The sequence below is a fragment of the Nylanderia fulva genome, unplaced genomic scaffold (assembly GCF_048542155.1).
Source record: "Nylanderia fulva isolate GAGA-0341 unplaced genomic scaffold, ASM4854215v1 Scaffold1, whole genome shotgun sequence".
Lineage (NCBI taxonomy): Eukaryota > Metazoa > Arthropoda > Insecta > Hymenoptera > Formicidae > Nylanderia > Nylanderia fulva.
This window is the reverse complement of record NW_028189192.1, coordinates 7,435,405-7,461,125: the sequence shown is the minus strand read 5'-3', so window position 1 is coordinate 7,461,125 and position 25,721 is coordinate 7,435,405. Positions and strand designations below refer to the sequence as shown.

General features: G+C 30.7%; 2 protein-coding genes and 1 long non-coding RNA gene across 9 annotated transcripts in view; 2 read left to right on the top strand and 1 right to left on the bottom strand.

The window, feature by feature from the left end:
* Window positions 1-8,859, bottom strand: part of LOC114931064 (uncharacterized) — a 169,565-nt gene extending 160,706 nt beyond the window's left edge. Inside the window, exons 1-3 of the long non-coding RNA XR_003819594.2 lie at window positions 8,796-8,859; window positions 8,454-8,704; window positions 7,937-7,975 (exon numbers count right to left, since the gene is read on the bottom strand). This is a non-coding gene — a long non-coding RNA (uncharacterized LOC114931064). The remainder of the gene's footprint in view (window positions 1-7,936; window positions 7,976-8,453; window positions 8,705-8,795) is intronic.
* Ctns (lysosomal cystine transporter cystinosin) lies at window positions 2,298-22,437 on the top strand. 7 transcript variants are annotated; one of them, XM_029302989.2, is made up of 11 exons: window positions 2,298-2,468; window positions 3,751-3,847; window positions 15,982-16,034; window positions 16,127-16,217; window positions 16,718-16,900; window positions 17,763-18,003; window positions 18,359-18,478; window positions 18,608-18,896; window positions 19,002-19,104; window positions 21,644-21,753; window positions 22,374-22,437. In XM_029302989.2, exons 3-11 carry the CDS (start codon window positions 15,995-15,997, stop codon window positions 22,376-22,378), a joined length of 1,182 nt encoding a protein of 393 aa, XP_029158822.1. In that variant the 5' UTR covers window positions 2,298-2,468; window positions 3,751-3,847; window positions 15,982-15,994; the 3' UTR covers window positions 22,379-22,437. The 7 variants fall into 7 exon arrangements, with proteins under 7 accessions (XP_029158822.1, XP_029158823.1, XP_085337169.1 ...); XM_085481025.1 differs by having other exon boundaries at window positions 2,303-2,344; XM_029302990.2 differs by lacking the exons at window positions 21,644-21,753; window positions 22,374-22,437 and adding an exon at window positions 21,132-21,522.
* mRpL55 (mitochondrial ribosomal protein L55) lies at window positions 22,375-23,143 on the top strand. The gene has a single exon (XM_085481055.1). The coding sequence runs from the start codon at window positions 22,375-22,377 to the stop codon at window positions 22,696-22,698; it is 324 nt and encodes a 107-aa protein (XP_085337181.1). The 3' UTR covers window positions 22,699-23,143.
* Window positions 23,144-25,721: the final 2,578 nt, after the last annotated feature.

Here is a 25,721-nt window from a genome sequence, read left to right as displayed (position 1 = left end):
TCCGGACGATCTGAAGGATCTAAGCGTGCGGGGGAAGACCTCGTGCAATGTGCCGTGAGTTACGTCATTCCGCGCATTTGTCTCGTCATTCCATGACATCACGGTACCACGTGCTCCGTGAATATCTTCCACCGTCATTGTTCGGTACATATCGTTCACGTGTGACTTATTGCACGATGAACATACACATCACTTAGTCTCCCTCGCTGATTCGCGAAATTAAGCCCCCTTCCTAAGTCAATGTCAAAGTAATCGGTCGTTTAAATCTCATCATCGGTCATGTCGATGAACGTTTTCATATATTATGATTATACATCTAGCGCGACTTTTAACGTAAACAACCAAATATTTAGCGATATCACATGTTGACACCAATTTAGACAGCATTTGGTAGCATCAATGTAATGTATTTTTAATTTCATGAGAGCACGACTCGATTCGTATAATAATTAAACCAGATTTACATTTTTTTTTCTAAATAAAATATCAAATTTGCAAAAATTATATGTATGTCCCTTTCTTCTTTATTTCATAATTCAATTAAAATATACACTAAATATTAATTTTGCTGCTAATTGTAAATTAAAAAATTATTTACAATAAAAAAAATATATAAAATTATATATAAAATATACACTAAATATTAATTTTGCTGCAAATTGTAAATTAAAAAATTATTTACAATAAAAAAAATATATAAAATTATATAAAAAAATTTCCAGAATATGAATGTGTGATTCGTTTTCTTATAATCTACATATGTGTATGTATAATCTTACATTACTTTTAAGTCTTATCATTTCATTGATAAAAATCCCCACTTTCGTGCTTTAGAGATTGACGTTTGTTGATAAAGATTGACATTTAATTGACATTTAATTGCTAGGTAAATGTAGGAGATGCGCGTTCAAAATTATTTTAATAATTGCTTATAATAAACACTCATTTCCACATCATCGCTGCATCGAATATAACGATCAGTTTTTAATGACTTTCATTGGCCGCAGCTTAACGTGTAGTGGATTCAATTGAATTCAATAAACATCGATTAATCTGCCGATTTGTTGCTTTGTCATGTTGTCACTACACATGTCATTGGACGCACGCGAATAGGTCAATGAGTATTAATATATATATATATATATATATACAATACAAGAGGATCTCTTATCTCTTGAATTAACAAATTGCTGTAATAAACGATAGTACGTCAGTTTTTAATTTAGAAAATCTTTATACAAAAATATTACACAAGCGTCATCTTTTTAACAATAAATTTGTATGTGTGAGAATATTATATAATTTCTCAAAAACATAATATTGTCATGTTTAAAGCTAAATACAAGCTAAATCTCAATTTAGTGATGTGATTAATATCAAAATAAATTAGATAGCGATTGGAAAACCCAAGATAAGACCATAAATGCAATGACTTTTATTAATTTATCATATGGTATGCTCATGAAGGAGTTTACACAAAATGAAAAAACAAAATAATCCAATTTAATCCGACGAACATTAACGTTATCTAGTGAGAGATGATAAAGGTAGACTTAATTAATAGAATTAATCTTGCAAAGATGATTTTCATTTGACCCAATCTCTCAGTTACCTGAGCAAATCGAGCAGATGGATCAAAAGATGACCCAACTTTCGTTATTATCTAAAATTATGAAACGTAATATTAATATTTCAATGCAGAGAGTTTTAAGAAATTCACGATTCATCTTATTTCTCTTAATATTTATTATATGCTACAAACGTTAAAAGCAATATCTTTACCTCACATTCTGCACTAAATGTAAAGTAAATAAAATATAGACATAGGAATAAAAGTGCGGCGCTCTCGGCGAATGGCAAACATAAAAATATCCGCTTCAAAGTGGAAAATTCATTCTAATGTAAAGACCGAGCGATCAAGAGATTACAGGGCAGCTTGTACTAAATTTCATTAAAATGCAGACGTGTCTTAGACGAGGGAGATTGCGCCGTTAGCGCAACATGTCGCGCACGATGGCACGTATTGCACGCTCTAACGAGAGTTGGAGTTCATTGTGTATCGAGCGTTTCGCCAAAGAAAAGCGCATCTTAAGCGAATATTTGCAATGTCATTATAGAATGTCGAAATCGTGCAAAATGGAATGATTTTGTTCACGTAGAGGACAAGCGACCAGAAATGATCGGAAGTAGAATGATGGAGGGGCACACCATTGGGTGCATGGGGGGAAAAGATTTTAGCAAGAGAGGGGGAGACTCTCTTACAGGATTTATATGAGTGTTCCGGCGCGGGTCTTTGCGAGTCGCATCATACACTCGGCCGAACTGGTCACGGTTTTTTAACGCGGTAAATGTCGCGATTTTGTCACGTTTATTAAGGGGAAAAAAAGACGATCTTTTATCTTAAAGAAGAATCGTTGCGGATGTTTTCGCCCATTCTTTTCAACGTAATCGGTGCTTCTGATGTAATGGTGAGCTCGATTTTCCGCACGGAAACGGTCGTCGCGACAGTTAACTGTGACAAACTAGATGAGTTTGTTGTTTAAGCTATGTTGTCGAGTTTGAATCAAAATAGAGACGCGCTATTTTCGCGTTTACAACGCGTAAACTTGTGTCTTTATCGTGTAATTTTATACATTGTAGAAGAGATAATAATATTAATAAAATTTGTGCATCGAGATAGTGATTTATTTATCAACAACTTTGCATTTCACAAATTTTTTTAAAAATTTGTTTTGCATTGGACAAAATGATCGTGTCATCTCTATTTATATTAATCATATATCAGACGACTTTATCAATTTTAATGAAATTGTGACTTGTGAAAGTATGTGACATTCTTTCACAAAATATTTGCGTTCTTTTAATTGTTATACATATATTATACAAGATACTAATTTGCATGCAAAACCGAAATATTTTAGTAACGCAAAGCATAATTATAAGTAAAAATTGATGAATTAATTTTTTTTTCTAAAGGGAAAATATATTGATTTCAAATTCTTCGGGCAACAAGACTAGAAAACCGTATGAATTTACGGGCGATTGTAAGGACTTCGAATATATTCAATTTTATGGAAATATTAAAATTCAATCAATAAAATTTCGATTGGAGATTAAAGTCGACATTATCATTCGGTAAAATCATCGACAAACTAGATTCATTATACGGTGCCAAGTTTGAGATTAATAATATTTTTTCACCGGGATGATAACTACGTAATTTTAGATGTAACAGAATTGCAAAATTTCTCAGATATGTGATACGTATTTTTCAAATTGAATTGATTGATTGATAACGAGATAGTGGTACGTTTTTTAAATTTATTTGTTATGACATACAGAGAATTTATAAGATATTGAGAATTTTTTGTCTGAAGCACAAAAGCAAATTCTTGGAACGTAATTATTAAGTGAAATTAATATAAAGACTTTAATTTCAAAATATTTGCACAATATCTTTGCTGCTTGCTAATTTTATTTTTCTGTTGACATTTGTTGATACATAACGTATATATTATCGATTTTATATTAATATTTAGTCAATCAATTCTTACATTATATCATCATGATTACATTATATCAATATTTAGTCAATCAAAAATTAATAGTTGGTATAGAGATGGGATGAAGCAAAGAAAAATAAATGATACTGTCGCTTAAAAAAAAGAAGTCACTTAAAGAAAAAATTTTTTCTGTCATCGAATGACGTGCATATTTCAACAGCCTTTAATAAAGAGCTTCTCGTTACAGACGATCCCGTGAAGTCTATTGTAACACGCAGAGATTGAACGTCTCTGCATCTCGACGGTAGATTTTAACTGTCGCGGCTGCGAGCGAAATTTGACAGGTGAGTGAGCGCTGCGGCGCAAACTTTTATCGATATAAATCAAGAATGGAAAAACCAGCAGAACCGCATCGTAACAATCATTTAAATCGACTGAAATAACGCCGCGATAAATATAATGAACGGCATGTCAGAGACAGCGACGGAAATAAGCTGAATAAAGTGATGAATTATTACGTTACTGCCTACACTTAACCAGTAGTTAATGCCGCAATCGTGAAACACACACGTACACATATGTGCGCTTTTTTTCAAATTTAATATGCTAAAATGAACTTTGATTCCTCTTCCACTCTGTCGCGATACGCTATACGCACATCCTTATGGGGTGCTATATATACATATATATATATAAATCGTCAATCGCATGGAGTCTCTTCCGCGTGCACGTTCATTGAAGGAACGCTAAAAGGGAGACACATCTATCACGATAAAGTACCGTTAAACGATCACTATATGGCGGGGACGAATAGTGAGGATTTTGCGCCGCATGAATTTACGACAAAGTGATCCGTCATTTTCGCCGATCGTGCAATGATTTAATTTCCGTGAAACTGGCCGTGAAATCAAAATCGATCGAAAAAGAGAGGGAGAGACAGAGAGAAGGACAGTGAGCCGTTTTGTATCAGCTATCGGCAGGCGTGTCGTTATTCGAAATCAGGGAAAACGAGGGCACTGAATGTGATTGCAAATAGGCCGTAAGTCACAAAACACGTTTTGCACACGTGATAACAAAACGCACGCACGATCACTTTCGTAAGTCCCAAGAATTTCTCGCACACACCCAACAATTTTTCCGCGCGTACACAATTGTCTTAAGTAATATTTGCATGGAATTTAAGAATGTCGAGCAGAAAATAATTATTCCCGACAATTACTTCAAAGTCAAGTGTTTTATATAAAATGATAATCTCTAAGTTCTCACAAATTTTAAATTATCATTGTAGATGTATTTGAAATAATTATGAGATTTGAAATGATTATATGATAATTATTCATTAATAACTATGATAGAAATATTTTTTTAAATCTTTGATAAATTAATAAATAACATTATATTTATACAAATTAAAGGAAACTTAATGGAAGTAAAGAATATGAAGAAATTGTACAATAATGTAAACATGCAAATCTTCATTAAGAAAAATTAAAATATGAAAATGATTTTACACAAAAATATGTAATCTTTATACTATCTTTTCTTAAAATCGAAATTGCTTGTTGTCAATTTCTATCTTGAATATCATATCAATTAATCAGCGGCAGTCTTGCATAATATAACGAAAGCGAGACACAGAAAAAAGGAGCAATCAGTTGTTATCGCGAATATCTTCATGAATGTATCATCATCGTTGTTACAAGTTGTTTAATTAGGACAATCAATCATCGTAATCTGCTATCGCAGATAAAATTAAGATTTACTTCCAAAGCATATCTTTAATAAATGTGTAATAAAACAAGTTTCTTGTTATAAAAACATTGCAAACGTCATCCATACTGACAATTTTATTCCTTTCTGTTATGTCTATATTACGGTATACTATTGTTGTTTTTAAATGTGGATTTTTTGAAAATGGAATAAAATGATAAAATTTTGATGAAGCCATTTACATTACGGAACAACTACAATTGACATACGTCAATTGAGAAATGAATAATTTTGAATCGGTAGAAAAAAAAAGCTCAACATATCGTGACAGGTCTCATGAACGTCGCTTAGAAAAGTACATAAATATTGGTCGGTCGTGCCAGTCGATTAATCCGCGATCGCGTCGATATTGATATTAAAACTCAATAAATTGTGAATTATTCATGAACACGCTGGATCGGGCACACGGGCTTACGCGAGCTTTTTAACTTCTTCGTGCTAGATAGAACGGCGCTTTTATCGACGTCGCATAGAATAGCGGCAAAAAGCAGCAAACACGTCGCACAAATACAGTGTTAACGACGCAAGTTGTTTTCGTTGAAAATTCCGCAAAATCGCCTACAGCATATTGTAAACAAAAATCCGTTATTCGCAACGAATGATAATTTCGCGACGAATCTACGATATGCGCGATGCAGAATTCGAGACCAAGCATCTCGTTCCGTACTCCATTACCGAGCAACGAAAGGAGATCGATCAAGCTACGTTATAGCCGGTTAAATCGAAAGCGACTTGAACTCTCTCGATCAGTCAAGGTGAACGGACAACATTACTATGGCAGAAACGATAAAAATGTGATTAGCGTGCGTAGCATTCGCTCTTGATTAGCGTAGCGCAGTACCTACCGTGTTATTGCGCAAGCTGCTGACATTGCGAGCAAAAAGTTTTTTTGCGAACGCATTGAGTTTAAGATATTGATCGCGCGCAATTTTTCAATCAGTGTAAAAAGAGTAAAGAAAAGGGTACAAACCTTCGTGAAATTTTTTTTCAATTATAAACTAAAAAAAAATCGATTTTAATTTAATTAAAGAATCTGGTTCTTAAAAAATTCATACAATAAAATTAAGATTGATTTGCATTAATATGCTAGTGTTAATGAATAATATATAATTAATTCTTGCGAACCAATTCTTCTTTTAATACCACAAAATTTTCTATTCAAGGAACGCATCCGTTAAGTAACATATGTTGCATATTTTATATGCGCAATGCGATATCGATCAGTCACAGAATAATGACCGATTTTGTTATTGATGCACATGTGACTCACGAAATGAATCTTCTCTCGTCATAAATAAAATAATTGAATTACGCTAGTAAGTTAGTTTCTCGGCTAATTCGTGCGCTTGACAGTCAAACATGTTAACAATTAATATTTGAAATTATTAATTATTATTTGCATAATATATTAACAAATCTGCGCACGTCATGTTAAAATAGAAATCAAGTCTCAATTAATTAAAGATATGAAGCTAGAGACACATTATACATATAGTCAGATACAGTGCAGATATATTGATCTTGAAATGTAAAACGATGAAACATGTGTGAATAAAGCATTTCAAAAATTGTTCTTGAGATCCTAGATTTTAGAAAAAGTTATCGTTTCATCAACGACACTTCAGTCAGTTCCGAGTGATTAATTTTAAATAGTGCGGTTGAAGATCGTGTTTTATCGAATTAAATTTGAATTTTACAAATTTAATTTCAATCTAGAAAATTAATTGGAATTAATTTCAAATATAGCTTATATTATTCTGAGTTATTCACATCGCTTGCGTTGCGATCCAGCATGGATTTTATTTCATTTCCATTATCACGATGAATAATGTTAAATAAAATTACAACGTAACGCGCGCCACGAAGTCATAAACGTGAGAGCGACGCGATAATTTGATCGTTATAATGAAAAACATAAATGGAGCTTAATCCATGAGGCCGCTTATTGTTTGAGGATATCGGACACTCGGCACGAATTAGCAATTCGGCGGAATGGGATAAACAAATGGTGTAATATTCACTCTCGTTCCACTGATTTGTAAATTCGACCGGATTTCGTTCCGCCAACAACATACGACATCATTTTTATTTATTTACGCGATGACACGTTATCGGCCATGAGCGGAAATTGCATATTGCCTATATCTCACGCGCGCGCGCGATATGTATATTATATCTCGCATTATATTGAATTTTACAGCACGGTTTTATCACGCGAGAACGAGGATATATTTATTTGAACGCGCGCGCCGCAATTAATTCGATTATCTACTTACGCGTTATGTATGTGCGCTCTGGTTATTAACTGTTATAATTTGTATGCCAGGAATTTCTACTTTACACTTTGCAATTTTGCCAACTAAAACGATAATCTCACTTGGTAACACGTTACGCGAGCACCGTATGTACAGATCACAAAGGTTTCACAGGTGTACTTGTATTCTTTCAAAATCGATATACCTCCTTGAATGGAAATGTGTCACAAATGTAAATAATTTGTATAACAATTATTATCAAAAGACCCTTCAGAAATAATTGCTAAGAAAAATCTTCAAAAGAAACTAAATATTTCATAATTTGTTTGGCTGGAATAACACAAGCGCACGCTACGCAAAATAATACTTTTGTGAAACAGACCGATTAAAGCATAAATTAAGACTCACCGGTACGACGCGCAGCGGAGTTGCAGTGCACATATTGATCTGCAAAATACAAATATTAATCAATTATAAATCAATCTCTAAAATAATTAATATTTAAAAAAATAATAATTACGTTAAATATTGATTTATTGAATTTTTTGACTATTTTTAATATTTAATTTTTATTTACCTACTAAAATAAATACTACAAAAAAGATGTTATACAAAAAATGTTTTTACAAAAAGGATTTTTCTGAAAGATTAAACTATTATAATATAAGTGAAAATTAAAAATTTGTATATAAATAATTAAATAATTTAAAAATTTTGATCACACAATGCAATTCTAAAAAATATGTATACCTATCTATTTATATTTAAAAAATATTATTGTAAATAATTTATTTAATATTTTACAATAAAATATAAAATACATTAGGCATATTATACAATTACACAATAACAAAAAACGGATCATTAAAATAAATAAACAATTAATTTCATAAAAGAGTCAAGTATTAAATTAAAATTTACTCACCTCACGGTTGCCCCGCTATTGCCCGATGCCTTCTCAAGCCTCCTCCTCCTCTCTTATTGTTGGTCATTTTTCCTTGTTGCACTCGTAACACTCGCGACAACACGGTTAATTACGTTTACGCATAAAAATTAATAAATAATCGCACGGTACTTTATACGGCACTCCCGACGCGACGTATTATAGATTACTTGCACGTATTTTATTATTATTTTGACGGAAAATAACGGAACTTTTACTATTTGCTCGATATTCTGAAATAAATCAAATTTATTAGTTATTATCTAATTGTTATTATTAACTATTATATCACTATTTATAAAAAATATTTTTTGTAAAAATTACCTTATTAAAGAATAAATTAACACTCGCAGATATTATGTACAACAGCGGAGTTACCGTGCACATGTTGCTCTGCAACATACAAAAATTAACAAATTATAAAACAGTGTCTAAAAGTAATATTTTAAAAATATTAATTTTTAATAATGTGTTACAATACTTTAAACTTGATTAATATTTTTGACATTAGCTGATATTTGCCAAAAAGTTACTCGCGGTATAAGGTATTATAACATATTATTTACAGCATATTACTATTTTAATATTTTTAACATATTATTGTTTCAAAATTTTTTAATTAGTAAATTAACACTTTTGACAGCTGATTAAATATTAATAAAACGTTAATTTTATAATTAAATTTTTAAATAATAATATGTTAAAAGTATTAAAATAATAATATGTTTTAAATAATATGTAATAATTGTCAAATCAGATGAAGTGCCGACTATATTTTTGATAAATGGAGATTATTGATGCAATGAATGATTATGTATTCTTGGCTCGTCGATTACTAATCAAGTTTCCGATCGACTGATCAAATGTCAGAAGCGATTTCGCGATTTTGCTATTGTCACTTCAATAATAGTTAACGATAGACTCGTCGCAGCTTTTCCCAAATTAGTCGTTTAAACGTGTCACTCAATCAATATTGACATCTAACAACTTCATCAATTAAATAAACGATGAAAGAAATAGAAAGAGATATTTAAATAATTTAACGATCAGTACAATTTCAGAAAAAGATGGTTCACATGTTTACAAATGTATCTGCAGGCTAAGATGCAGCGATAAATCAAGTGTCATAATTTTTCAAATTTTTCATTAATATATTTAATGAGTAATTAAATTTTTTACGATTGTGTGTGTTAATAAATATAATGAACAGTATAATTTTATCTATTTTCAACAAGAAGAGATATTATAAAAAAATTTTAATTTACCGCTTACACTTTTATAATGATTCTACAAGATCAATATCAAATAGTTATGAATGGCAATAACAATATTTAATTAGTTAAAAATTGTCTGTAGACTTTATATATGTTCGTTACGCATGTATTTTTATGTATTATATTTTAAAAATTAGATTTACTTCTCTAGCAACCAATATATCATCCTCTTCATCTTATTTTCAAAGCATGATAAAGTTCAAAACAGTTTAAAGAAGTTTTAACTTCAGCATACGTAATGCATATTATAGTGCCGCTATTTTTTACGAGATCAAAAATTTGTGATGGAAATTAGAGATAGAAAGTCGTGAAGCAGCACAACAATGTGAATATATTTTATGGAATTGAAACAAAATATAAAAATAACTGACAACCCACACTAAATAAAATAAACTAAGTAAAATAAATAAAAAGAGAAACGAGATGAAAGCACCGCATGCAGATTTGTATTATCAATTTTTCGCAAAAATAAATCAAAGGAAAAGATGTTACACAATTTAGCATAATATAATATACAATTCTGTAGTATAAATTTTATAAAACAACAAAATTAATAAGTAATATAAATATCAAATATTTGATTCACACATATTTAAGTAATGAATTATTTTTTTATACAAAATGTGGATAAAATAAAACATTGATTGCTATCACGCAACAATATGATAGAAAAATTAAAATAAAGTAAAAGAAATTGTTATGTTTCTAAAAATTTATATTTCAACGAGGACAGCTTAATGTGTTTTATGTTGCTTGTTAAACATAGATATTTTAAAAAATCTATTGGTCACACATTATTTTTAAAAGCTTTTTGTATATTTAAAGATGTAAATATATTTTTATAGTGTTAAAAGCCTAGCATGTGATACACAATTATACCGCTTCTGATATCTTTATATTTTATAAATATTAGCAATATATATTTTTAGTTATTTTTTTGCTATTTAAGTATTATATGCTTCAATACCTCACGAAATTCGATATTACAGTACGATCAAACGCTGGATAGTGATATTAATATTGGAAACCAGATCCACAATAAAGAGAATAGATCAGCAAGAAACTCGTAAATTTACATTGATAATCCACTAAAGCATACAAGAAAATCATAAAGTGATTGCAGAATAAATCGCAAAATAAATTATCATACGAGAAAGTACATATAATAATACGAAAAAGAAGCAACAAAATATTTCATTTCTACTTTGCACACAAGATAAGCATTTAATTAAAAAATAGTTGATTTACATGCATGGAACATGGAATTAAATATTTTGATGTTGAATTAATACTCGGTAACATTGCGCACGTATATGATACTTTGAAAATCAAATTTATTTTTGATAAAGAAATATGTTTATAAAGAAATATATCTTATAAATGATAAGAAATATAGATCTAAAATATTTGCCGACGATATTTTCGAGAAATGTGCCTCCAACTCCATGTCGTTGTGAAAATAATCTCGCGACAATATTACAACGCGTCTCGTCGTCAACCATGAAATTCACACATCGATGGACAATGGCCATCAATATTCATACGGTAAAAGCATCAGTGCTCAAATTTCGACGTAGCTATTACCAGCTGTTTTCGACTACCCCGTATGCACACGAATTCTGGCAATCGTACGGTTATTTTCGTAGAAAATGATACATCGCTGCATGCACGAGAGAGGCACCAGCTCCTAATAATTTATAATGTGCGACTATTGCGCGCCGGTTTGTATTTTTTGAATATGCGTAATAAATTATGGGATCAAACGGAAATTAATGAAAACTAAATTCCCTCTTTTCGCGACTGTGTAATTTCGCAACTGCAGTCACTGAACGGAGAAAAATCGCTTTACAATGAATATTGTTATTCTCCGCATTGTAGGGATACGAACATGTTATAAACACGACGCAAAACTGAATTCTCTCTTTTCAAACGAAAATCATGATTGAGGGAATGAAGCCACTAAATAAGGGAAAATTGCATCATAGCAGTCGAACGTTACTTTCCTGCCACATGTTATTGTAGGGATAAAATTGTTACATATGTATATAACTACGGATATGAAAATTAAATAAATTAGATAAATTATCGCTTCTTGTCAAATGCAAATATTTAACAAACAATGTGCATCGAACAGGCGACAAACAATGGCAAAATGAAAAAGGCTTTCAGAGCGAGTAAAAGCGGACGTTCGAAGATGATTAATAATCTTTTACTGATATAATTTGTGTCTCGCAGTGTAAATAAAATATCTAATCATCATATCGAAGTTGTTGGACATTGAAATTTAGGACACACACACACACACACACACACATATATATATATATATATATATATATATATATATATACCAAGTAACGATCTTCGTCAATTTTAGGTAATCGTTTCCGAATTCCTCGGAGACGATTTTTATCTAACGCCAACGTTCACTTTCGACTACTCAGCAAATTCCTAATTTATCTCGGAGTTCAGGAACGTAAAAGCTTATATATGATGTCGAAGCGCATATTTCTGCAGGAGAAAAAAAGGAAAGTCTGATAAAAAGCCAAAATAAAGTCATAAAAAATTTCTCGACGATCAATGACGTCGATAGACAGACAGACAGCGGCAGTGAGTGGCTGGCGGCCGTATTTTTCGCGCTCCATCGATCGGGGGCCCCGAGCGGGCGACAAAAGAGCCGGTGCGCGCGCGACACGGAGTATTTAAAACCGTTTAGCTAGAGGCAGTTAATTGCGCCAATAATTCCGATGGAATAATAATGTCGCACGAAATAAATCCCGGAGTGAGATTCAGAAGGGTCGCCGTCGTTGCCGTCGTCGATGCCGCGAGTCGTTCAACGCGCGACTAAGCACATTTTGTATAATGATATATTGAGCGACGCGTGGCTGTAATGTCGACATTTTGCCTTAATGTATCAGAGCACGATGAAAGAGAGGGTCAGAAAAGGGAAAGAGAGAGAACGGGCGGCTCCCCTAAATATCTCGAATATACGAGAAAGGTGAAACATTCTCCATTTCAATGACATCTCAGCGGTGGATATTAAAAAAAGAATTACGGTCGTAAGAGAAATTACTGCCGCACTATTGTGCTGGGAGTATATTTTTCAGTGTCGGGTGTAAATTTTATTTTTAAAAATGCCAAGTTTATATTACTTGTATAAATTTTAAGTGAAAAATTACGTAGAAAATAATATATTTAAATAAATGTAAATAAATCTCTATTAAATTATGATCATAAAGCGCTAATAATAATTTTTATCGTGTAAAGATAGAAAAGGAATTAAATTAATTACTTAAATAATTAATGTAAAAAATTTTTTTCTTATTATTAAATTATTCATATACATCAGTTTTTCGTATGAACATAAAATGTTATATGTCTTTTGAAACTTAGAAATGTAGGATCTTGGAAAATCCCAAAGCAAAATACATATTCGTGTGTTGGAATTTACATTAGTGTCTCCAAAATAATATTAATGAGTCGCTGTGTGTTGGATTATACTTTCTAATCAGCGGTGCCCGTTTAACCCACATATTGGGACGCGCACGATTAAGTAATTGCTCGTAATAAGAAATTAGCATGAAACTGGTGTTAAGTCAGCTGATCCAACAGGCCTGGCGCGGTCGGGCTTTAATTTTTAATTTATGATAATCTCGTTATTATACTCGGTCGCCTAGATTTTAATTTCTCGCTCATACTTAAATCGCTCGCGGTATCGTAGTATAAATTAACGAATAATACGCGATAACGGGATATGATGGTAATATTGTCACCGAAAAAGTAGAAGACACTTCATTTCCGATATATCGCAGTGGTTAATAATCATCTATAATTCTTACGTTTAATTAAATTCGGGATAATAAAAAAAAATTATGCTACAACGAATTTAAGTAAATATATTATGAGACTGAGCGATTATCTTTTTATCTTCCGATTTTTGCCTCATTTTTGTGAAATATATTGTTCTTCTAATCCGATTCTAATTAAGCTCTTTTACGATATAAAGTTACATTTTTCTGCGCATTAATCGTATATATGTCACAAATGGATTCGTAAAATTTTAAGCATAAAAAAATTCTATTTCATTTTCTCTCGCACGCATCGCGTTATATCTTACTGTTAAAACGGTATTTTGTAAAATTCAAACTATAATAAAAAATATATTTCATGTTTCGAATTACATAGTACACATACATATACATGTAACACAAATTTTACAAAAATAAATTTACCCTTGCTACATATAATGGAGTAGAAAAAAATATATTAATATCAAATTTTATGAATAAAAACATTGTGAATGAAAAAAAGAGATGTGCGCGAAACAAAGCATAGGTATCGAAAATATGTTACGAATGTGAGAATTCCAATAAAAATTAATTTTATTTAATTAAATTATCCATATCCATATCTTCCTCTGTTAATTAATTACTCATATTAATTTTCATATGTAATCCGACTTATTAGCCCCGTTAAACTTTACGTCATTTTAACTGTATAAAATATCCGGGTTTTTCATCATTTTTAAGGTATTTTAAGGTATTATTTAATTTGTACTTGACGTATCAGTGCCGTATCTGTTCGGTTCCGTAATTTTTCGTCAATATATCAATGAAAAAAATATCGTTTCTTAATTTATTTTTGAATGTGTTCACAGATATCCGGCACAGCACCGTATTCGAATCGTTCAGTCTCAGTTCATAGTATGATTAAGTAATTGCTCGTAATAAGAAATTAGCATGAAACGGGCGGTCAGCTCCGTACAGTGACATTGGGTTTCATTATCAACGATATTTTTGCTTTTTTACGGACGTGTTACAGCACTCATTGTCAATAAGTTGCTTATGGATTATTTTGAACACATCCATGCAAAAACAAAGGAACGATATTTTTTATACGTCACGGATATGTGTAAATAGACCTTTATTATGCGAATCTCTTTACGACAGTTTACGATATGCGAAAAATAAATTAAAGTTTTTTCAAAAGTAAATTTGTTAACGTTATTTTGTGTGATATATTGTTAATTTTCTCTCTTTCTCTTTTGCTTATTATTATCATCGTTATCATACTCTTTACATCTTTTTTCTATTTTATTTACACGCGCTAGTCTTTAGAAGCCCGATGGAATTTCACCGAGATTTGACCTACTATATAGTGTATTAAGTTTATCATTGATTCAAGACAAAAACAAACACAGAGAAAGAAAAGGACAAATATCAGATATGTGAGTGTTGGCAGAAATACACGAATGCTGTGTTAATAAGTAATATTAAATTCAATTAAATTTTCTGATCTTGTTAGTTAGTGTTAGTTAGTGTTCACATTAATAGTTAGTACTAACTGTAATTAATCAAATTTTCACTCTGTATTATTACATAAATTATGCAGTAATCACATGAATATTTGTTATATGTACGTATTATAGTAAATTATGTATAAGTCGCATATTATTGAAAGATTTTGTGTTCTTGTTAAATACGTTATCTCTAAAACACTGTCATATTTTATATGACAGATATGAGGAAAAAATATTATCGCCTTTCGTAAAAATTTCAACAAGAATCTCTATCGGACAGCCGAGTCCGCACATGCACTGCTGCGTTTTTCAATTTCTTGCCGCCAGATAATACACCAGCTGAGTGAGTGTCACGTGTTCGCCATTAATGGCTTATCACTCTTTATCGTTTCGTTTTTAACCTCCCGTGAAATCGTCGCTCTGTCGGGGTTAAGTTTGTGTGATATTATGTTTTTTTATATATATAACATTACTTCATCAGTGAAATGATCCTAACATCAATATTGTCATCATCGTCGTCGTTAACGTTGTTTAATATCATCGATATTGTCAGCCGCGGAAATTCGATCGCGTCGATGATGTAACAAAGTCGCGAAACATATGTTGCATCTGTCATTCATCGAGATCATCGACAAGTGTCGGTGACTGACAGCTAGTAAAACGCAGCTGCAATGAGAAATGTCAACGTGTCGTGAACGAATGGTGTCCGTACTTTTTTGAGGTTAAACATGCCGTTCTCTCCGTTCCGTGTTCTACGTATTATCGGTGCAAATTTTAATTAATTTGGGCTAGTAAACGCGCGCGATATCGTGACACGCGAAAGATTGTGATGATAATGATGACATTGAAATAATGACTATGATAGCACCTACTCCTTCCGCATTGAGAAGTGATAATGCTAGTCTAATTGTAAGCGTATTGCACGCTCTTGTTTCAGTTAAAGTACAATCATGGCTTTGTTATATTACACATGGACTTTGATATTACTAGGTGAGATGCAAGAAAAAACATAGAGACTTAAATATTAAGTATGTTTTTCGCTCACTCTATTGTATATATTATATTCTTTTATATATTTGCAGCTTTAACATGTGTTCAGGCAGCTCTTAAAGTATCACCACAAGATTTAAAAGTACATCTCAATCAGCAAGAATCAATTAACTTTTCTCTGACGTGAGTATAGTTCATTATGTATTGTTAACATGAGCTATCGCAATCAAACTGTGCTGTGGATATCGAGCATTTATGTGGATGTTATTGGCTATTACGTATTATACATTGCATGGTTCATTGCACTGTTTCTAAAAACTTGTGTTATTTGCAATGTTGGTATTATAATTGATTATGTCTATAAACTGAAGTGATAGAAATTAATGATGCCCATAAATGATAAAAGTAGTGAAACCAACATGTGTATATTTTATTACTTCACCCACATTCTACTTGTATCACTTAATCGTAGCATGCTATAGTCATGACAAGATTGGTTTTATCATATGCTGTAAAAGTACTGATAAGAGTAGAAGGATAATGATACTATTAAAATGTGATGTCATCCTTGGACTTTACACTTTATCATCCAATTCGCACAGATACTTGTGAGATAGCTCATTCATTTGCACTTGAATATATTATATACATATATGTTATATCATATGTCTCTTATTTTGCAGGGAAGTTTTACTTAACAGAACTGCAAAAGTTATAATAGATATACAACATCCTGATTTGGTATCTACAGATCCATCTAACTTTAATATTACGTCAAATATACAAAAATGGACTATTTATGTAAAAGGTCTAAACGCGGGCCATTCAATTGTTAGCGCTAATATAACTCCCAATGATATTACAGAGTAAGTATATGTGATAAAACTGTTTTGTAGAAATTTTGCGAAATTTATATTTACAGCTATTATATGATTGTAGTTGATAAACACGTATATGTATATGTGAGATATATATATATATATATATATATATGCGTGTGTGTGTGTTTCATAATAACTGATTATAAATATATTTAATTTAAGTAGTATAAGCATTTAAAATCAAATCTTGCATAATAATAAACAACAGAGAGCAGAGACCTATGCCACTGATGCCTTTTTTATCATTGTAACTAATTCTGAAAAGATTCTAATCAGTCTTATATTCACGTTTCATTGCACTGTGCTAAGAATGCACAGATAGCCTTTTGACCTAAACTTGTCAACCGAGCTGAAACTCGAAGTTTTGTCAGTCTGTATCCAGATTTCGAACGGACAACGTTAATTCAGTGATGATATTCAAACTTGTCTGCGATTAATATGAATGATTTTAATAAATTTTTTGGTGTTGATAAATATGTGACATTGATAAATACGTTTACGGAATATGTATCAGTGATAAAATATTTGCAAATTTTATACTATTCTCATATTGTATTGTATTTATATGCTTGATAGTGTTTCTTAAAATTGGTTCTTAAAAAGCATCGTGTAAAAGAAAATTTATTTCGCGAGCTTTTATTATTTGCAATAATTATATAAGTTATTAAAAAATGTATAAAATTATCATTATACCACGAGATCAGTTACAAACTCTTGATTTAAAGTGAGCAAATATAAAATTATATTCTATTTTCACAGTATAAAATCAAAATTTCTTTTAAAATAATTTTATTATTTTACATATGTAAAATTAATTTTTTTGCATAATTTTTTTTTTTTTTTTTAGTTTCTCTCAAGCATTTGTTAGAGTGACTATAGAGAAATCGGATGCGCTGTACCACATTAGTGCTGTGGTTGGATGGGTATATTTTTTAGCATGGAGTGTAAGCTTTTATCCACAAATTTACACTAATTATAAACGTAAAAGTGTTGTGGGACTTAATTTCGATTATCTCTCACTAAATGTTGTCGGTTTTCTTATGTATGCATTATTTAATTGTGGCCTTTATTGGATACCTGAGATTGAGGTAAGATATCATTTAAGCTATATTTAATTTTGATATTATATATATACTTGCATGGCTTATATAATTAATAATAAAGATTATAAAATGTGTTCATTTATTGATTTTATTTTCGAATAAAAGCTATTGATTGCATAAAAAGAAAAGAGAGAGAGAGTAAATATTACATACAGAAATAATTTTATAAATAAAATTTTTTGGACAAAAATACTCTAACAAAAGCGTGAATAAATAAGTTGTGGATAAAGTTTTTTTTTTAATTTATAAGACTATTTTATCTATTTTTTTAAGTATGTTAGAAACTTAATTCTTTTTGTAAGAAAAAAGATAACTGATCAATTTATTAAAATATTTTCAGGATGAGTATTTTAATCGATATCCAAAAGGTTTAAATCCTGTACAAGTCAATGATATATTTTTCTCTCTACACGCAGTATTTGCTACTGTTGTAACTATCGCACAGTGTTTCATTTATGAGGTAACTAGATAATAGCTAAAACAAATAGCTTTTTGTGAGACACAGATATCACAATAAAGATCACATATAAATTGAAATATATTTATGTCAACAACTAAAACTTTAATAAATGTATTTATTTTACTTTAGATTGGTAATCAAAGAGTATCAACGACCGCACGTATTATTCACGGAGTATTTACGATCTTTATATTAATATCTTTGATATTATCTATCCAAAACACAATTCATTGGCTAGATTTCCTCTACTACTGTAGTTATGTCAAACTCAGTATAACGCTTATTAAGTATGTACCACAAGCATTTTATAATTATAGAAGGAAGTCCACGGTCGGCTGGAGTATAGGAAATATATTCTTAGATTTTACTGGTGGCATTTTATCAATGCTACAAATGATACTCAACGCTTACAACTATGGTAAAAAAAAATATATAACTAAATTTATTTCTTTAAAAAGTTTGCACATGTATTTAGAAAGTAATTAATTCTTGCGAAATTATAATGTCATAATTTTTATCTCAGATGATTGGGAAAGTATTTTTGGAGATCCGACTAAATTTGGTCTAGGATTCTTTTCTGTGGCATTTGATATATTTTTCTTAATACAACACTATGTCCTATACAGGTATGTATGCATGTGTGCATATGCTTTAGTATTGCCTGTGCTTTGTATTTGTTTTTTGTCACGTGTCACTTTATCATACAACTTTTTAAAAATACTAATCTTGCCAGTAGACTAATGCATCTTATATGTGAATCATTTCTCATACTCTATAATCTAATAAATGTATTTTATGAATTGTTTGTTATGCATGTGGAAGCTATATGTTTTTGTTAACTTCGTTTTATACTGCATTTTTAATTGCATGTTTAAAATATTTATCATTAATTGCACAATTTTATTAACTATTAATACAAAAATAAATTTATTTCAATAATTTGCTGTTAATTGCGTATTATGGAATTGAGCATATCAAATAAGATATGCAGAATGAGTTAAACAATCGCGTAAAAAATAAAATATTTATTTATTAGGTTTTTCTAATCATATATAACTGTACGATTACATCTAATTTGTCAAATAAGCTATATATGCAATTGTAGATAGAGTGAGACTTTAATTTTACAGATATAATGATGAGAAGATGATTGACCTGAAGGGCAAAATATAGTCTCTTCGTCGAGGATTTAATTTCCTTCCCTTAAAATCTTTACGTGTGTGTGTGTGTGTGTGCGTGTATGTATGTGTGTTTTATATTATTTTGCATAAAGTTGCATGAGTAATTTTCTCATACATTCTATCATGTACATCGGATATAGCTAAGAAATATATCAGATATAGTTAGAAATTAAAATGCGTATCGGTACATATATATACAAGCATACATGATATTGAAAGATACGCATATTTTGATATACTCTTTTTTTCTTGTCTCAATATTTATTCTGACAACACATTTTTCCGCGGAACGTTTTTTTTTAATTATATATGTAAACAAAAAATATTGTATAATATATATTGTGTGTATATAGATGTATTTTATAAGTATATTTTTTTACATACGTCCCCGCGGATTATGTGAAAGAGACAAAGGCATAGTGTGCTTTTATAAAGATATTAATTTTTATATTTGTTAAAAATAATAAAATCTTAGGATTTTCATTGTTTTGTGCAATTTATCGAATTATATTTAAAATATTGTATACTATATTATTAAAGTATATATATTTAAAATGTCGTACATTTCATAAAACAGGATAAATAAGCATTATACTGATAATATACGCATGCAGCATGTTTTGCGGTGATTTTTATCGATATTTATATTTAATTGCGGCAAGTTTTTTTCAAATTGCACGATGATGAAAGACTGGTCATTTTAGATAAACATTATAATTTGGAAGGGTAACCATTCACATATGTGTGGATGTTTGATAAATACAATTTTGTGATAAACACACTTGTATTTGAATGAGTATGAATGTGTGATTTTCGTCATTAACCCGGGAAATAAATGTCTATCCTTTTATCTTTATATTACGAAATAATGCGCAAAGATAATACATATCGCACTGTTTAAAATTTTATTGATAATATATAAATGTTATTTTTTTAATGTAATATTTATTATTGATTTATATTTGATAAATAAATGTAAAAAAATTGTTAGAAATTTATACTATAGACTTTTTTTTATATATAATCAAAGATTTTGAAATTAGTTTTATAAATAAATTTTTTTATTGTGCATTTCAATTTCTGTATTACATTTTATTTTTATATTCTTCTTTTCATACCTCTATTGTGAAATAAATAATTATGATGTGATATATGAATAATTATTATAAATAAATTATTTGTACTTTAATTATAACGCGATAAAAAATGAAAGGCTAAATTACGTTAATATTTAACGTGCACTTTCCCTTTTGCTGTGTGAAAAGAAAAGTCGGCTAGTTTAATTCCCGGGTTAATTATAACTTTGCTAACTCAACTAACTCTACTAACCAGTTTAATGCCCTCTCTTTGCCGGCGATATTTGGCGAGAGATTTTTCTTAAGCATACCGGGAGAGGAGATCGATGAATCTCCCAAATCGCTGTTCGCTACTATATGTACCTGAAAAATATGTCGTAATTGCTTTCCTTCCAGGAATCGTACCGATTATATCCAGCTGCCTGGTCATTGTCAGGAGAGTCCCGAGAGCGGATGCAACGTATAAATGCGTTTCGCTTGTCGCACTGTTTCTCAGTCAGAAAACGCTTTAAAAAGGGCTAATAATCCTCGTCGCAAGCCGAAACATCCTCTTTTCCTCGTCGATCGACATTTACATCGTCATCGCACATTATTTGACTTCGTAAGAGATTCGCACGGAAAATTCTACGCAAATTCAAAGCTTCCTCCCATCCCCCGAATTAAATAATGGACTCACCCCGAGATGCTTCTCCGCCGACGTCGGAAAGAACAGCAATATCTCGACACATTTCCTTTCCCTCACTCTCCCTTCTCTTGTGGGAACGCACAGAGGCGAATTCTCGTCGATTCGCACGCAAAAGCACGCAACGCCCGTGTGTAAATGCACAAAAAAGTATAATGAACGCCGGACGCTCGTCGCGCTCGAAACTTTTGGCGCACTCTGTTAATCGCAATTCGATACCCGGCAGCACGCGCGGCCATCGATCCATCGCGCGGCAACGTCACATCTCGATATCTCGATTGCGCAGAGCTTCAAGTCGTCGCATCAAGTCGTTCGTCTCGTCGATCGTCACGACAGGTAAGATGCTTTTTTTCGCCTTATTCTTCAATGTTCGATATTTTATCAACTCGGAGAACATTGTTTAATGAATGCGTAATTATCTCGGCCGATTTAATAGTTATGTATGTTATGTCACGGTTCGAATGATTGCGTACGATATACGGCATAACCTTAAAAAAACAACGTGACATTTTTGCATGTGTATGGAGTATCTTTTATTATTTATTTGTTATGTTGTATGTGCAGCACATAAATGAAGAAGACATGAATTTTTCTATAATAGTATTTAAAAAAAAATTGCATTTTAAAATTATCAATTTGTACTTGTGAGAAGCTATTCGTTATAGCTATGTCAAGATTGTTGTTGGGCTGTATTTTTTGTATTGTGCAGATTATTTTTTATTATTTATTTATTATGTTGTATGTGCAGCATATAAATGAAGAAGACATGAATTTTTCTATAATAGCATTTAAAAAGAAATTGCATTTTAAAATGATAAATTTGTACTTGTGAGAAACTATTCATTGTATCTATGTCAGGATTGTTATTAGGCTGTATTTTTTGTATTCTTAATGTGTGAATATACATATAGATGCGTCTGATCTCACATTAATAATCTAATAAATGCTTATTTCAGAATGATTGCTTCACTTGCACGGATTGGCAGTTCTGCGATAGGCCAGAGAAATTTGAATTGTTGGACAGCGGCAATCACAAAGAAGCATAGAGCAATATATGAAAAAACGTATCCTACAATTCTTGTTATGCCAGATGGAAGTAGTATAGAGATCGAGTACCACGAGCCACGGAAGATAATAGCTCTCCCATTAAATATTGCGGAACTTACACCGGAACAACAAAAGAAACGACTAGAGATGCGTACTCCAAAAACGAAGGTAGTCATAATCGAGGAAATTGAAGATAGCTTCGATGAGAACAGGTATCTCAACTTTAAGAAGTAATTGTATCTAAACGTTTCTGAAATCTGTATTAAATATGTTTTATCTTTGTCAAAGTATAAAGCTATGAGTTCTTTGTAGCATTTACTCAAAAATCCTTTCTATTCTTTTTTTAGTTTTACTTTAATATATTTTTAGTTTTATATAATATTTAAATTATTGTAATCTTTCTTCTGTAGTATTGAGAAAATGTAAATACTATTATTATAAACTCTTTTCTGTTGTCAAAGCATAGTAGTAATTAACAGATCTTCAACAACTTATCATTGGACAAACCATGAATTATATTTAAATCATCTAAGTACGTGGTATCTCTTGTATAAAATAAAAAGTATCTCTTGTGATATGAATATGTCACTAATATAAGCATTGTTTCACAAACATACAATAATATATGTAATTCTTTATAGTTACGCGGTAACGAATTAATAAAGTAAAGATACAATTATGCAAGATAATATTAATCTCTCGTTTTCCACAGAGTTTAATTTTTCTCACTATTAAAATTACAAAAGTTGATAAAAGATATATATTTTAATATAGAAATAATTATAAAACATAAAAAGGAATATAATAATTCGTTGATTTTCCTTCAGAGCGTCCTTGAACTTATTTGAAAAAGAAAGTAGACTATACGCGACGGAAATCGAATCGATTACGGGTTTGAATCGCTTTCGAATAATATTCCTCTTTCAATGGTAATAATCGTCCGGGCAATAAACCCGTTTTCACATCCGGATAAGAGGGCCGCATAGCTGGGCGAGTGAAATTTCGTTGTAACGCGGGTGTAAGGGATCGCAGTAAATATTAAATATTCGTCAAAGAAATTTTCTGTTTTTTACGCTTCGATCCAATTTATAGTGTCGTTGTAACGAATTCGCGTTTTATTTTATCTATAATTATCTCGAGTTATTTTTCTAATTATGCTAGATAATTGAACGTCAGTCCATATATGCACGCATGCTACATTTTGCAAAATTCGAGGTCTCACAGGTTCATAGTATACGATATGATTGCCGGTTATTAGACGATAAATATATTTTTGCACAAGTGGCGCACGTGCGCTGTCATTTCTGCGGTATGTCGCGTGACAAGAGAGCGACCGACGACGGTCATGTCGTTTGTTTTAAAGCGATTTCCTTTGCGACTTTCTCCGATTCTCGCCTTCATATTATGGAACGCACTTTTCGTCCTCGCGCTAACCGTAAATAATTACCGGACGAAACGGCGGATGAACTTTCGACGACGTGTTATGATTGAAAGTCTCGTTACTGCAGCTGAAGACGAGCGAAAGTGATGGATTAGTCTAAATGTCACCACATCACTAATTAAAAACTCGTTCGGTTTGCGAAAGATGTACAGGATAAATATATTGTAAATTTTTTTATCTTTTGTAAGCCGAACGAGTTTTATATAAAGCTATACCTCTCCTCTGTAAATAATACCATTTAATTAAAACACTTAATTAAAAGAAAAAAAAGAAGCAAAATTATCTAAATAGAAAAAAGAATATGCACTGGAAAAGATTTTTATTTTAATAAAACGAAAATTAAAAAATTCTAAGTTGATTTTTAGTTAATTCACTAGTGCAAAAAAATTAGATACATATGCGCAGGATGACTCAGAAAATATGCCAAACAATTCTTAATATTTGGAAGGAATGGAGAGATTATTTTCTCGAGTTTCCAATTATTTGTATAATTGTATCTATTATATTTTATATTGCATAATACACGATTCAATTCCATTGGAAAATTTTGTGTCCAGCATGTTGAATTATTTCGGCTAGAGAAGCGTGATACAATGCATCAATGCATCGGTCAGAGCATAATTATTTTGTGTGCACTTTCGATCGCGGTGAAATCATCATTGCGACAGAAGTGTGAAAATTGTTAAGCAATAATGTGGGGGATAGATTCACCTACAAGGTGCTGAAAACGCGTTCAGCATACAATACTATCATCGCGCTTCGAGTCCCTTATTTCAATGAATATTTAATACATTCATTATTCGACATAATAGGATCAATTATCAGCTGACGTCATGGAAAGTTGAGCTGGTCACTATCGTACGACTGATAATAATCCTGTTTAAAATAAACGGGACAATAACGCGTTATCGGAAATTTTTCAAAAATTAAAATATTACATAAATATAAAAACTACACATAGTAAAAACTGCGTGGTTTTCCACTGCAATAATGAGTTTTTTTAAATGTAATGGATCGTAATTAAATTAATATAAAATATAACAAAAAAATAAGAATCTATAATGCTATAATTGCTATATAAAATCAATGAAAATTAAAAAAAATGTGAATACAATGTTTTTTTTAATTTTTTTTGTTATTGCTTTAATTTAATTGCATTTAAATATTAATTCATGACTAACAAAATATAAATATCTGATATGAAATATTTCAAACTTATAATAAAAAGAAGTACTATATATTATAAAAATTTTAGTTTTATAGAGTAGCTTAAAATAAAATTGCAACGTGTAGAGCGGAAACGTTTATTGTAGAATTATTTATCTACTTTTTGCGTCATTATTATTTATCTTACACATTGAATATTACTAATATAAATATTACAAAAAATATTTTACAAATATATTATGTGCTGCGACAAAAAATTGTCTTTGCGCACAATACCACAACTTTTAATATTGCAAAAAGCGCATAAATGCTCGCATAAATACATTATTTTATAGATATGATTCATATAATAATGCATATTTATGATTTTATTCATAATTAATTAATTCGCATCTATGGAAAAAAATTAATACGAACATTGATAAGAATATATTGATGCGGCTTTTCTACATCTAATATCTTCTTTAATCAATGGCATAAATTCTCTCTTATATACCATTAAATTTTTATTTAAGTTTATTTAATTAAGTATTATTTTTGAAATTTTGAAGAGAAAGAAAGAGAGAAAAAGCACTGCGAATTATTTATCTACTTTTTGCGTAATTATTACTTATTTTACACTTGGAATATTACTATAATATAAATACTA

Excerpts from the sequence above, each read along its gene's own strand:
- Ctns (XM_029302989.2), top strand. The coding sequence starts at position 15,995 with ATGGCTTTGTTATATTACACATGGACTTTGATATTACTAG. Across the intron at positions 16,901-17,762 it reads ACTCCCAATGATATTACAGA|TTTCTCTCAAGCATTTGTTA; the intron begins GTAAGTATATGT and ends TTTTTTTTTTAG. Across the intron at positions 18,004-18,358 it reads ATTGGATACCTGAGATTGAG|GATGAGTATTTTAATCGATA; the intron begins GTAAGATATCAT and ends AAATATTTTCAG.
- mRpL55 (XM_085481055.1), top strand. The coding sequence starts at position 22,375 with ATGATTGCTTCACTTGCACGGATTGGCAGTTCTGCGATAGGCCAGAGA.